At 40.1% G+C, this 15,380-nt stretch overlaps 1 protein-coding gene across 5 annotated transcripts in view; it reads left to right on the forward strand.

Moving 5' to 3' along the window:
• PHACTR2 (phosphatase and actin regulator 2) overlaps positions 1–15,380 on the forward strand; it is an 89,705-nt gene that overhangs the window by 43,496 nt on the left and 30,829 nt on the right. For all 5 annotated transcript variants that reach the window (XM_033143921.1, XM_033143917.1, XM_033143919.1 and 2 more), the window contains one exon: positions 11,250–11,417. In XM_033143921.1, the coding sequence (XP_032999812.1) occupies positions 11,250–11,417 (168 nt within the window). The remainder of the gene's footprint in view (positions 1–11,249; positions 11,418–15,380) is intronic.

The following is a 15,380-nucleotide window of genomic DNA, read 5'->3' on the forward strand; positions in this document are numbered from 1 at the left end:
CGTTGATGTGTTTTATTCTGCCTTGGAATCTATGGGATTTCAGAGGACTTCACTCAGGCAGGGTAAAGCAGTGTTATTATTACAACTTGAAATGTGGTCTTATAGCTCAGGTAGCGAGATATAAATAGAAGTCTATATTCCGGGGTGGAGGACATCAGGCCTAGGGGCCAGGCACAGCCCTCTAGGCTTCTCTGTCTGGCTCACAGGACTCTCCCTAGGCCATGACCCCACCTTTCCCCCTTCCTTTGTTCTGGTGTTTTCCCTTTCAAGATTTTGCCAAATTAAGCTCACACTGTTGCACCCCATCTTTATATGTTTGAAGGCAGGACTACTGAAGTGTTAGTTTGGAACAGTGCCATGCATGCACACACATCCCCTCTCAAATTGGAGACATTTCTGGTACATAAATTAAGAGGAGTGTTAATGAATGGTAATCTGCCTGTGGATTTTGTTTTGACTGTGATGTCATAGAAAATGAGTGCAATATTCCCTTGCTGCTCCACTCTGCAAAGTGCTGCTAGCAGAATACATTTGTATGTGTAATGTAGGGTTATGGATTTGGCAAAGGGGCTATTTATTTGGTAGGCTGCTGTTTTAGGGTATAAATTGCCAGTTTCCAGGCTACTTATACTTACTTAAAGTACAAAAAAACACCCCCAAAAACCTTGTAAACTTAAAAGGAAAGAAATAGTTGACAGTGTGCAGAAACAGGAATAGAACCAGATAAATAATGTTTTCAAAATACTGGTGACTAACCTTTTGTTAGGCCTTGATTAGTTTAAAAATGTCACCAACCACTCCTTTTTAAATGCATGACAAAGATAAAGTTACTTGTTTGGAAGCATTTTAAAGCTGTACAGTATAAAAATAACTACTTTTTGCTCCTGATTTTTTAAACATGTGTTTCTGTGAAGCAGAATACATTGCTATAACTTGGGAGTTGATTTATTTTATTTTAATTATGTGCTATAAGCTGCTTTAAAAAAATGAGAATATGCTGAAACATTCTGGGATAAAAGTTTAAAAAACAAACAAAACAAAAACATCATAGATTCAACAGCTTGTTCTTTCCTCCCAATACCAGCTTCTTCGCTACTGGCAAGACACAGAGAAGGTATTTGCAATAAAATTAAAATCACATCTCTGTTGTCTGCTTAAATTTATTTCTTTCTTGGATCAAATGTCTTGGTTGGTGAGGGGAATTTGCAAGGTTCCAAGTCAGTATGGACCAGTTTGGTTCACATCAGCAAACCAAACATTTCCTCAGCCTAACTGATGTGTACCTGGCCTTCATTGTTCTGGTCAAAATTAAATAAATTTAAATATATTAGATTACCTAGCATCTGGGTTTTGGTTTATTGTGACCTTCTTCTGCCAGTGTAATTACCACAATTAATTGATTAATTAATTAATTAATTACAATTGTATACAGTGGTACCTTGGTTTGCAACCGCTTTTGATTACAACCGTTTTGGATTACAACCACGTCAAACCCAGAAGTGTGTGTCCCCTTTTGGGGATTACAACCCATTTTGGGGGGGGAGGCCCCATTGGCAAAAGCGTGCCTTGGGTTACAACCTGTTTTGGTTTACAACTGGACCTCCGGAACGGATTATGGTTGTAAACCAAGGTACCACTGTACTGCCCTTCAGGATGGTTTACAGCATAAAGATACAAGATAAAAACACAAAATACATAATAAAAACAAAAACTCCCTCCCCTCCCAAAAACACGTTTAATAGGGCATAGGAAGTTAATCAGCCCGAGGCCTGGTTGAAGAGAAACAATTTCACCTGGCGTCTAAAGGTGTATAATGAAGCCACCAGCCTAACCACCCAGGGTTCCACAGCCCTACATATAATGCATTGCAGTAATTCCTTAATGCTTTAAATATTCCACAGTATGAGATTTCTCTTATGATCATTTTAAATATGAGGGCATCTGTTTATAATCTGCCACTGTCATAGCCCCATGCATGACTTACTTGCATGTAGGGCAAACCCATGTCGAATCAGGAGTGGGGTCGTGTTTTTAGCCTCACTGTTGACATCCCATCTGCTTTCTCCATCGACCACACATTTCACATGGTTGTCTGTCCTAGTGTCTCAGTTGTGCAGAGCACCCACATTTGATCAAGAGCTTGCTCACACGCTTAAGTTTCTTTACAGCCAGCTGCATTGTCGGAGGAGAAGAGTTTGGATTTGATATCCCACTTTATCACTACCCGAAGGAGTCTCAAAGCGGCTGACATTCTCCTTTCCCTTCCTCCCCCATAACAAACAATCTGTGAGGTGAGTGGGGCTGATAGACTTCAAAGAAGTGTGACTAGCCCAAGGTCACCCAGCAGCTGCATGTGGAGGAGCAGAGACGCAAACCCAGTTCACCAGATTACAAGTCTGCTGCTCTTAACCACTACACCACACTGGGTCAGATCAAAATGATCTGATAACGACAAAAGTTGCCAGATTCATCGAGGGTGCAATGAGACTAAGAGCCACTATCTGAACGATAATCATAGATATATGTTTGTTTTTTATCCATTGTTGTTTTTATTTGTATATTGTGTGTCTGTTGTTGCTATGGCTGTTGGCTATGCAAATAAAGCTTTTATCCTATTGACCACACTGGGATGTTGGAGACAGGGTAAAAAAGCCTAGCCTTGCTCCTGATTCAGCATGTTGCCCTGCACATGACTAACATATGCATAGGCTATGCCTAGTTTGGTGCCTAGAGAAAACAAATGCCAGATGGAACATTTATATTAGGAAGAATTCAAGCGTTGATAAGATGTGTTCACACATTCAAACCGCAAGCATGAATCACAATGTAGTGATCCAGCCCAGATTGTTCCTTCTTATCATCCCCCAGCTTGACTTCTGTTTTAGCAACTGGTAATGCACACAGACTTTCTCTTTGAGGTATGCAAATGTAAGATCTGCACTGTACCTTTGGATTACTTGACAGTAAATTAGGTTCATCCCTGGAAAAGACCCTGATGTTGGGAAAGATGGAGGGCACACGGAGAAGGGGACGACAGAAGGTGAGATGGTTGGACAGTGTTCTCGAAGCAACTGGCATGAGTTTGGCCAAACTGCAGGAGGCAGTGGAGGATAGGGATGCCTGGCGTGCTCTGGTCCATGGGGTCACGAAGAGTCGGACACGACTGAACAACAACAACAGTTCTTTTGCTTCTCCATATAAAACAGGTCTAAATGGATTTTCCACAAGATAAGAAGTTTATTCTTACCAAAATAAAATTTGGCTTTCCATCCCCATTCCTTGCATTCATATGAAACTGGTTTTCACATTTATTGTGAGCAGTGCTTTTTTCTGGAGGGACGCAGGGGTACACATACCCTAAACATTTTGTGAATCTAAGTTTGGCCTCATTGAGGGGCAGTATTTCAATATGAGTAGGAAAATGAGAGTAGCCCTAAACATTTTTATTTTTTTTAGGAAACAAAGCGCTGATTGTGAGACTAAAACAGGCAAAAATAAATTAATGAAGAAGCATGCTGTTAACTGAGCTCTCCCTGATAAAACTGGTTTCCAGTGATCAGTTAATCAAAGCTTTAATTGAATAACTTTACACATACCATTAAAAGGTTTGCCATTTTGTATTGAAGCTACCGTGCGTACAATACCAGCTGTAAATATTAAAGCATAAAACTTTAGTGTCTTTCTTAGGGTAGCAATGGGAGTAAAATATATTTGTGAAGACTCGCCGTGAAATCAGAGAACATTAGTATAGGACCTAGAAATGGAGGAAGAGATGTGTGACAGCAGAGGCCCTTGTCTTATGTTGAGAGTATTGGCTTTTTACATGTGCATTAAAGATTCTACCTTAAAAACAAAGAACCCATACTCGGAGTAGAGTATGCATTGGTTAGATACCATTCTTTATCCTTGGGTAAGGTATGCCCAAAAGTTTCGGTGCCTTGAACTCTGAGCATTTTAAATGTGCTGAAATTTAACCACCATTAGAATTATATGCCACTATCTAACCATTAATTAGAATGAAAATTCTTGATGCTGTTGAATGTAGCAAGAATGAAGAACTAGGAACCTGAACTAGAAGCCTATATTTAATAGAGTCAAAGACAAGAAGAGGCCATATCAATAATCTGTTTCAGAATCCTCCTGGTGAATGTGGTGGTTTTTCTTTTGGAGTTTTCTCAGCTTCACACTGTTAATACTCTTCCTGCTCCGGGTACCAAATATAAAAGCAAAATGCTACTAGTAATGAGGGAATGCAATGGTTTTTCTTAATTTAGTCATGCATAAACATCCAGAGGAATGAATTAGGTGAGTTATGACTCCACTACACAGTAAGTAGAGTCCTGCTACTGGTATTCCAGTAAAAATCATAGATAGCAATTGTGGGCACGTTCCTTGCTGCAGTGCTTTTTTGAGGTAAAACAATGGTGTGCTGGTACACATATATGGATACAAATGCTCTAGGTGCCAGCACAAAATGGCTGCCATGGGCAGCAGAAAAAGAGGTGACAGTACGCAGTGAGTACCATGACAAAAATGCATTGCCTTGCTGTTATACTCATCTGAGAAGAAGTGGGATGGTTATATGCCTGCCTGAAAACAACTGTGGAAAGAAGAGCTCACTCTGTGTATGTGTTTTTGTGTTTCCCTCTGTCACAAGTGGTGTGTGGCCATTGTTTGCCATATAAACATTTCTTCAATGAACTGCTCTTTTTATAGTTGTGGCTAAGAGGTGATGTCAGCAGTGCATTCCAGACAGAAGCAACAATGCCAATGATACATTTTCAGTGTTGTAACAGAAATGATGGTACATAGGAGGCCATCAGAGAGCCATCATACCACTTTGACTGTTTCTGTAGTGAGAAAGAATGGGACTGAGATGTGCCGACAGCTGGCGTAGGGGGAGGGGAGGGGAGAGAAGGGAGCTTGCATTGTTTTTGCTTGCCTACAATCCATAAAAAAATTAAAAAGCTAAATCATATAAAATTATGTTTTTTAAATCTCTGTGAATTAAACCTTTTTATAATCTTGATATTTTCGATTACAGTTTATGACGTTAAATGCAGGGATGATTGCATATAGCTATAGTCCTTCGTTGTTAAGCCCTTTAATTTCCAGGGATGGCTTTTCAATGTGATACCTCTGCATTAATTTGGTAAAGAAGTTGGATGGGGAGAGACTGCTCTGAGTGTGTTTCTGTCTTCCCCGCCCCTCGCCATCCCCCTTTCCTTAGTAGAGAACTTGAAACATTAAATGAAACAGCTGTTTGCCATGAGTGAAATGTGATGCCTGATAAAATGGGTCTCTGACTGGCTCAGCTTCCTCTGTTCTGTAGGAAAGGAACCATCATTGGCTTTGACAGGATCCCTGTTCTTCTTCAAAGAGAAAATAAGATTTATTGAAAACAGCAAATATACCTTTGCACATGACCAAATATGATATAAAATTTAAAGCTGGCAAACTTTTATGTCAACCTTTGAGTTGTATCCATTGGTGATTTTGTACCAGCAGAAAGTGCTCCTGTTCGCTCTCCACAGCATACTGTTATGGGTGGCAACCCCAAGCCTAGGGAGCAGTTTTTTGGGGGGAGTGCTGTGTGTGTGCTAGGTGGAGAGGGAAAATTGGTCCCTAGTGAAGGTCAACTGACCCTTGTGGATGCTGGGAACCACCAGAAGTGGTGTAATACATTTTTGGGCTTCAATCTTGCTTCCATAGGCATGAGAGTTTACATGCAAATTGTGACTGAGTGGGTTCTCATGAGAACTATTAAGCTTAGTGCTTTTAGAGACCACTAAGTTGTAGCCCTGTCCTAGACTTTTTTAATGAAAAAAGCAGAACAAGCCTTCATGGCTGAAAGAACCACATTACATCTAATATTCCACCTCTAGATGCTGTGCTCCTGATTTGGAATGTCATGTGGCAAATACGTCAAGATCCAACCAAGGTACAATATTTTTAACATTGGATACATTTTTGAAGATGCCTACCCATATTTTGCATCTTTTGTCCATCATCAGTTGATTTGTTTTAACAAAAATCTGCTGTCCACAACTCCTTAACATCATTTTACCCAATAAATGTGAATCAGATTTAGAATTACTTTAGCTGTGATTGCTATTAAAGAGTAACCAGCAGTAGGCTAGCAACAAGATTGATTATCCCATTTAATCTGAATAATGTGTTAAGCTGATTTGGGGGGAGGGAACTCTGTTGGGCAATTAATTTCATACTGTGAACAGTGGTATTAAGGAATGAAACAATTATTTTAATAACTGGACTTGTGATTTGAACTGTTGTGGCTTTCCCTCCTTGAATATGAACGCTTTGGCTGGTCAGGGCACCTTTAGAGTGCTAGTACTCAGTACTGGGTACTAAATTTTAAGAACTACCTGGACAAACTGGAATAAGTCTCTATGGGAACACTCAGGATAATGTGGGGTCTGGAAGCTATGTCTTAGTTGAAAGAGTTTAATATGTTGATCCTGGAAAAGAGAATCATAGAATTACAGAATTGTATAAAGTTGGAAATAACCCCAAGGGTCATCTAGTCCAGCCCCCTGCAGTGCAGGAATCACAGCTAAAGAATCGCTGACAGATGTCTCCCTTCTCTGTTTAAAAACCTCCAAAGGAAGATTAAGGAGAGACATTATAGTGGTCTTCAAATACCTAAAGCGCTGTCATGCGTAAGATGAAGCTGACTAGTTTCTGGTGCACCAGATGGCAGGACTTAAACCACTGGCTGGAAATTGCAGGGATGCAAATATAAGACACATGCAGGATTGATGTGAGCAAACTAATTCACCTGTTTCTAGTGACTGGAACAGAGCCATTTCTAGCTTCCTGTACATTCTCGGAACTATAGAATTAAGAATTTATAAGGAGAGGGACAAATTGATGTTAAGCTGCAGGAAACAAATGATAAAAGCCTCAGCTTCTGGTAGACACTGCATTCCTGTAATGCAATAAAAACGTGTGGTGTTCCTCTAGGTCCTGTCTTGAAAGTCCAAAAAACACTTTAAACTCTCCTGAACCATAACAGTGCTTCCTACGGGTTACTGGTCAGAGTCTGCCCTTAGTTCAATTGAGGGGGAGCATCCAAAATCTTTCCTTCTGCACAACTGTTGCTGGCTTTAACTTTCCTGGGATGTCAGCCAGTTCAGGAAGAGACCAAGTGATCCTGGCTAAACACAGAACCACTGTGAGTTGAACTGATGGGAGGAGGAGATGCCATCTATGTCCTGCCAAATCAAGATACATAAACACTGTTCTTTGCTCTCTTAGTTTCTCCTTTTATTGGTAAAAGACCGAAAATGCTGATTTTCACATTCTGCTTTTCAAACGAGTGTTTTTCTGTATCGTTTTTGGTTTCATTTCTTTATACCTAGTCTTCATTATTCAAGGCCATTATTAGTGTTGTACTGCTGGAAGATGTATATTTTAAAAAAAAAACATGCTGCTGCCGTGGTTTATTACAAATACCTATTGATTCGGCACTATTTAGGGTTCTTTTTAGACCTAAGCAGGTTAAAAGGATGGCAGGTTAAAAATGATGTGGTGGGAGGAGGAAAACTCTTAAAGGAATTAGGCAGAAGGCTAGTTCATGTGGTTAGGACCTTTCTCCATATAGTACATCTCAACAAACCCTGGGGATACAAATGTGCGAAGAATGTTATGCGTGACTTTGCAGATATTTTGGCTTCAGTTTCCATTTTGACTGCAATTCTAACTATTCCAGTTACATCCAGCCTACAAAAGCTTAATTAGGGTTGCCATACATATTCAGCGATCAGAAGACTGATCGCCGAAGAATTGATGCTTTTGAATTATGGTGCTGGAGGAGACTCTTAAGAGTCCCATGGACTGCAAAAAGATCAAACTTATCCATCCTTAAAGAAATCAGCCCTGAGTGCTCACTGGAAGGGCAGATCCTGAAGTTGAGGCTCCAGTACTTTGGCCACCTCATGAGAAGAGAAGACTCCCTGGAAAAGACCCTGATGTTGGGAAAGATGGAGGGCACAAGGAGAAGGGGACGACAGAGGATGAGATGATTGGACAGTGTTCTCGAAGCAACTGGCATGAGTTTGGCCAAACTGCGGGAGGCAGTGGAGGATAGGGGTGCCTGGCGTGCTCTGGTCCATGGGGTCACGAAGAGTCGGACACGACTGAACGACTGAACAACAATACATCTGGGATTTCCTGGACATATCCAGACAGCTAAGAAAAGCTCAACAACTTTTCTGTCCGGATTTTCACTGCTTGAAATATTGCAACCCTAGCTTAATCCAGAATACATTTATTAGGGTTGGACTTATCAGTGGGATTTAAATTCTATTGACAAAACACTTAATCTTTAAGGGTTGTACAAGGTGGCACAAGACTTGTTAATATTGTTACAACAGACATGGCCGCCTCTCTGGGCATCAAGCCATAGTTGTGTCCATGGATCACTTGTTACATTCTTCATGTCAATGTGTCTCCTGGAACAGTCAGGAGGACATGTTACATACAGAAGGGTTTATCTTGGCAGTTAAGCAAAGTTTCCAGGTTTCACAAGGAATATTGTGGGGGAGGGGCGGGCAAGTAGGAGAGCAAATCAGCAAGGGAGGGAATATATAAAAGAGAAGAAAAATAATAATCCATGTGTACTGAAGATATAAAGCCGAGCAAATTAATCCTGTGAAATCATTTCTGAACTCTGGAACAGCAAACACTGCCATGGTAAAATGTGTTGCTTTTTTTCAGTGAACTATTTCAGGGTTAAAAATCATCATATTGAAGTGTGTGTGTGTGTGTGTGTGTGTGTGTGTGTGTGTGTGTGTGTTGAGACCCCATCTTTATATCATAAACCGAAGAAAGATGTGAGGAACTTCTCTACCCGCCTTCTCAATATTACGGCAGAAATCAGGGTTCATTTGCAGGCACTGCTACCTACATTTTTAATCTCTTCTCTAGCAGGAGGCCTAATTAACATTTTGCAGCATTGGCAGCCCCATCTGGAAACTACTATTCAACCACCCACATTAATACACAACCTCTTCCCTTTCCTTTAATTAAAATGCTGTCAGAACACTTAGCTCAAAGAACTTCCTGAAGTTAACAGTTGTATAGCGAGGTGAAGAAAAATGCATGGAAGCCAGTAGTGCTTGAAGTACAGTACAGCTTTATCTTTTGTATAACTCTACTACCCAGTAGAAGTTAGCTATATATTTCTTTTTCCTCTTCAGTGCCGGAAAACAAAATGGGCAAAGGGGGTTCTCTGCAACTTGTATATAGCATTGCTTTCTCTAATAAAACTTTGCAGAGGTTTGTTCTAGAGATAGGAACAAATATATAATTTTAACTGGGATCTTACCATTCAGAAGATGCTCTGTGAGAAAGTATGTGGCTGTGTTCGCACATAACTGTGTTCCCCACTATCTCTTCCATAACTCCAAGGAAGACATTAGAAGCTTTCACTTCTATGTTAGACTATTTTTAGTCTTTTATTTGCTTTAATTATTTATGGCCCTTCATCCAAGGATCACAGGGTGGTTTACAATATTGCAGTTTATCATAATGTCTCAACCTGGATGTCTCAGCAATAGTTAATGGAAACCAAGTCAACTTCAAAACCTAAGTTTATGAAGCTGGTTTGTTTCCAAAGCTAAATCACCTCAACTGAGCATTAATCAAAAATGGAAGCAGAAGCTTCCAGTCTCCTTGTAGCCACACCAGAGGTGGAGTTAGACCGGGAGGCACACGAGCCTAAGGCTCACTTCAGCTTATCCTTGCATCCCTGGCTTAGTGACTAAACCATAGTTTAGCGCTATATGCAAACTAAGACTATGAGTTGTTCTTGTTGCTGAACTGGAACAGTATGAAGTTCTGTGAATATGTTGATTAAGCTGCATTAGGGCTGATACAAAATGCACATTCCTGACTTCATTGCTATAAATCAAGTCATGAATTGCATTTGTGAACGAGCCACCACAGAGAGAACTTTCATATTTTATCACAGAGCTTGATCCAGCCCACTGCCAGTGCAGTTGCCTGCATGTGGAATGATCCGTATAGGCATAACAGAACCCTGTGTTTCGCTGCTTTTCCTGAGGTGCATGGGCATTCCATGGACCAGGCCATAACAAGGAATGGGAGGACCAGGATATGGGATGGGAAGACTGCATAGAGACATAGGTATATGTTAAGGTAAGTGTAGAGAAATTAAGTGAAATTAATATATGAACCAGGCCTTGGGCACCATGAATTAGTATTTTGTTAGGGCCTGATGAGACTGCCTGCGAAATAACAGCATAATGAAACAAAATGATCTGAAGGCTTAACAAACTTGTGTCCTTCTGAAACTAGTTGGAGAGATGTGTGTAGATAGGTGGAGAACAAATGTGGCTGATAACAGGCTCAGTTCCAATGTACCTATGTAGGAAGTTGCTAAACAATGTGTACTCCTTCCTCCATTGCTCTTGTGACTGTCTCTTAGCTGCTGCTCCTTCTGGCCTTTGCTGCTGTGTTGTCCCCCTGCTTTTCTCCCTTCTCTGTTTTCAGCTGGACATTCTGTGCTCTACCCTGTTTGTCAAGTGTGGTGCATATTGGAAGTGCTATATAAGCAAATGATAAAATAATAACTATAGATATTCCTGGCCTCTACAGCTTATCATTGACCTGCGCTTGTCATTCCTTCATCAAAACTGTTATCCGCATACATTGCTATTAGGCTGCTTTTGTGAGAAGCTGAACAGCATTGTCTGGTGAAAAATAATGACAATATGCACAGGATGGATTGCCTAAAAATATCCTGTGTAACAGTACAGCAGTAAAGAGGATGTCTGACTCATGAGGGTTCTAGAGAAGGAAGGAGAGAATTTTTTTAAAACGATGAGGTCTAAAGAGCAAAGGGGCTTGTGCTCTTTACATTCATTACCTAAGTGTACTGATCACAGGCAAAAAAATGATAGCATTCCTTAGTCACTTGTAGTCCATGTAATAAAAATTAATTGTAGACTTAGTAGGTACAGTAGGTATGGTTCTGAACTAGAATGTACTTACACATATTTTGTGATAATCACATTTTCAGTGTTAGGTATGTCTGAAGTTATTTAGAATGTGTTAAATGTATATTGCCACATACAGTGAAGTGGCTGTTATTTTTCTCCTCATTATTTTGCATGTTTTAAAAAATGACTGTTGTTCTATAGGTTTTGGTAACCTAACATGCTGCTTGCTGCTTGCTGATTTTGTTTTTGTTTTTGTTTATATAGTTGATGGGATAGACAAGACATCAATTGCAAACTCAGATGGGCCAAACCCAGGATCCCGAAGTCCTTCTTTCAAGAGGAAAGGCAAACTTTCTACTATTGGCAAAATCTTCAAACCATGGAAGTGGCGGAAGAAGAAGACCAGTGAAAAATTTAAAGAAACATCAGCAGGTATCACTTTTGGCAAGTGGCAGAGGTTATTTGGTGGTGACTGGAAAAGGTTATGGTTGATTAGTTGCTTATTTATTTATTTGCTTGCTGCATTTATATCCTGCCTTTCCTCCAAAGAGCCTAAGGTGGTATACGTGGTTTCCCCCATTCCACGAGTCCTCGCAGGAACCCCATGATGTAGGTTAGAGCTAAGAGGCAGTGACGGGTCCAACGTCACCAAGTGAGCTTCATGGCCAAGTAGGCTTTGCGAGCTGGTCTCTGTTAGATGTATTGACCCCCAAAGAAAGAACTGTTTCATTAGCTCTATATGCCACATGTCTCAAATATTTCTCTGACCACAGTTCCTTATGGAACAGCTAGTAATCTCCCTTTTCCAGCCCTGAAGTTGCTTCAACTGTGCCACCCTGTTCCTCATTTCAAGGTCTTTTGACTCTAATTGTTTCTGGTTTCATACCTTTACTCCTTTCAGAAGCTAGATCTGAAAAACATGCTGCACATTAAAAAGAGAAGAGAGACTGCACCAGACATTTTTAGATATGGCACCTTGTTTATAGAATGGCCTCTTGGCACCAGGCAGAACTCTCTTTCCCCCCACAAGCTTTTAATTTTCAGGCATTTTATCTTCGGCCAGTTTATCCTATGTAATTTTATTGTTTTGGTATTTTAATTGGCCTGTGCCCCACCAAAGATTGATCAGCTGCATCTTCTGCAGCCTATGCATTATTTCATACCAATTCAAAATAAGATTGTGTGGCTGATTGTTCTGTGCTTATTCTGTAACTTTTTTTCTGCTTGCTGTCAGTCCCAGCCTGTGGACTCTTTCCAGACAATTTGTTCTAGTCCCTTGCCAATTTCTGCCTGTCACCATTGTCTTAATAACCTGTTAACCTTCCATTCCTCTTCTTGGCCTTTTCCACCCACCCATCTTTCTCCCTCATGGACTAAATTCCTCCCCAAACACACTGAACCAGTTAAGAATTGTTCCGATGTCTAATGGATTTGGACAAAAAAATGATCAGGCAGTGTGGTGATATGACAAAGGAGAGATAAATAAAATGTACCTGACCACAGTGGTATTTTTTGACAACATGGAATTTTTTATATTATTTCTAATAATAGTAAAAGAACTAATGTTTTGTTGTTCTTGCCAAACTGTAAATCACATTAAAAGCATCTCGCAGTACCTGGAAACATCTCTGTAAGGTACGCAGGCATTAATGCTCTCTTTTTACAGTTATATGGAATGAGGACATCTAATCTGTTCTTCCAAATGTCACCTTCAAAAAGTACTTTTCATTTTTCTGGTCCATTAGAGCAGAACTAGATTCAGAAAGCTCTGCTTACAATAGGTGGCTTCTGTGCCTGGTGTGATATATTTAAGTCTTGGAACATAAACATGTAAACAGGAACATTCCCAAGAAAACATTTGCGGACTTATTTTCCTGGAACCTCTTGTTTACTTTTGTAGGATTTCTTAAAAGCGAGCTTATATATATGTAGTTGGATATGGGTCCCTAATCATCAGCGGAAAGCCCTGTTGAAATAAAAGCATACTGAGCATAATGCCCTTAGAGGCAAAGGGTAGCATCCTGATACTGTGCAGCACCTTACCTCTGTGGCTAGATCGGCATTCATTTGCAATCAGTTATGTTTTGTACTTGGACAAGGGTGATGATATTTGTAGTGTGCTTGTGCCGTATGATTTTACTAATGATGCTCAGTGTTAAACAGAGATGCATGTAACATTGCTCTAATGGGGTCACCCTCAGGGAGCAGTTTTGAGAGGAAAACTTTAAAGCACCCTTTCCCATTCTTCTTTCACTTCAGATAGGGGACTACCAAAGCTTATTTTGCTTCTTTGTTTTGCTTTTAAAAAATAACAATAAGGGGAGGGAAACTTAGGGGAATGCAACATGCTATGTGTCCTAGTCTGGTCCTCAGCCAGAGAACTTGGGCAGGGGCGGGAATCTGATTGTTTTGCATTAGGCCTGTGAAAAACAGCATGCATTGAAATGTGCATTCTTGGGTGGAAGGTTCCGTTTTCTTGCAAAAATATATCAGGTGGTGATCATACTGTGACAGCAGCTGAATATATCTATGTAAACAACACATGATACGAGCAGTTAAAATTATGGAGGATTCATTATGGAAGGATCTTACCAGTTTCTGCTTTTGGAAGAGGAAGAGATTTCAGTAGTTTATAGGCTGGAGTGAAAAGATGCTCCTTTGAATATCCATGGGGAAAGTGGAGTGGGTGGAGCAGAAGCCACGTCTGGCTCTGATTGCATCAAATGCTATAATCCCAGAGGAGAAGCTCGAAGCTAAATGAAGATACTGCAGGTCTACCACTGAGAAGCAAAAATAACTGGATGCATTTCAGAATCTTGGATTAGTGCTTTAAAAAAAAAAAAAAGAATGGCATAATTAAGAGAGCCTGAGGATTTAACAGCGGCTGAATAACATGGGTGGGGACTCTTAAAGTAAAAGTGAAGAATTAATAAAACATTTATATATTTATTTCTATCCACATTTTACCTCACAGTGGTTCTTCCTCTCACCACTCCCAATTAATCCCAACAACAACTTGTGAAATAGGTTGGTCCGAGAGGCAGGGACTGGCCCAACCTCACCAAGTGAGTTTCATGGCCAAGTGGGGATTTGAACCCAGGTCCCACGGGTCCCAGTCCAGCACTCTAAGCACTATACCACACTGGCTGTCTGTTGGACACATAGGGCAAATGTTTACTTGAACAGACATAGAAATGCCAGCCCGAGCTGTCAGATAGAAAGAAGGGGCCTTCTTGAACTGTGGGATTGCAGGAGAACTGAAATGTTCTGATGAAAGAGACCACCTTTTTAAAAATGGTGTATATATGTTCATTGTAAAGGGATGCTTATCCTTAGGAAAGGCCCATGCAGTGTGTTATAGTTATACAGTTGTGCATCCAAGTCTCCCCCACCCCATTTTTAAAAAGACCTCCCATCTTTAACAACACCTTCTATGTGAGCTGAGCTACCACCTTGACACATCCACACTCTAGCTTCTCAACTCTTGGGAACATGGGTATTTTTCACAAAGATACAATCCCAGTTGTGTACATATTCTTTGGTCATAGTAACTTCACATACAAATAGCAAGGGAAGGCATGCCTTCTATATTCAGTTCCATCACTTTCCCAGAAGTAATTCCATTTTCTCCCAGTGCTTCTTTAACAAATTAACTCAGATGAAAAATCTTGAAGAACTCTGAACTTCTAAAATGACATTTATTTAAAATGCAACAGAATGATATTCTGTAGCTGTCTTGATTCTGAAATAAAGCAGATGGTCTCGGTGTGTGTTGTTGAAGCGTTTGATTTTATGTTTCTTAATTTAAGTTTTAATAGCAAAACAGTAAATCACTGTTTCTTACAGAAATGTGTCTCTGCATAACTTTTAAAAAGATAAGATGGAACACTTTGGCAAATTATCAAACACTTAATCTCTCCAATATTTAGTGACCTTTGCCTACGCTGTCTCATTTACTCTGCTTCAGATTCCATCTATTTCATATAATCAAAATACAATTATGCCTTAATGAATGCAAAGTGCCTGGTATTTAGACAGCTTCCTTGCTGTACTTTTTGTTCCTTATGCATAGCTCAGATTTGGTTCCATACCATTAATAAATCTAATGCTTCTGCTCTTGTTCATGGAGAATTTAAATTGATGAGTGTCTGCTGCTGTGATACCGTGGGAAGGAGGAAATGAGCACAGTTCAGTTCTGGTGTTTTGACTATAACACTGCCAGCAAGAGAAATTTATTAGCTGAAGCAAAATATTCTAATAATAATATAAAAAACCCAAGTATAATTACAGCATCATCATCTTTATTCATCTTCATTAATCTTATGTAGAAAAACTTCAGACAGAAAAACCACACTCCTTACTTCCTCCTAGAATCTTCTGCTCAAAGTGACATTT

This window comes from Lacerta agilis, chromosome 3 (genome assembly GCF_009819535.1).
Source record: "Lacerta agilis isolate rLacAgi1 chromosome 3, rLacAgi1.pri, whole genome shotgun sequence".
Lineage (NCBI taxonomy): Eukaryota > Metazoa > Chordata > Lepidosauria > Squamata > Lacertidae > Lacerta > Lacerta agilis.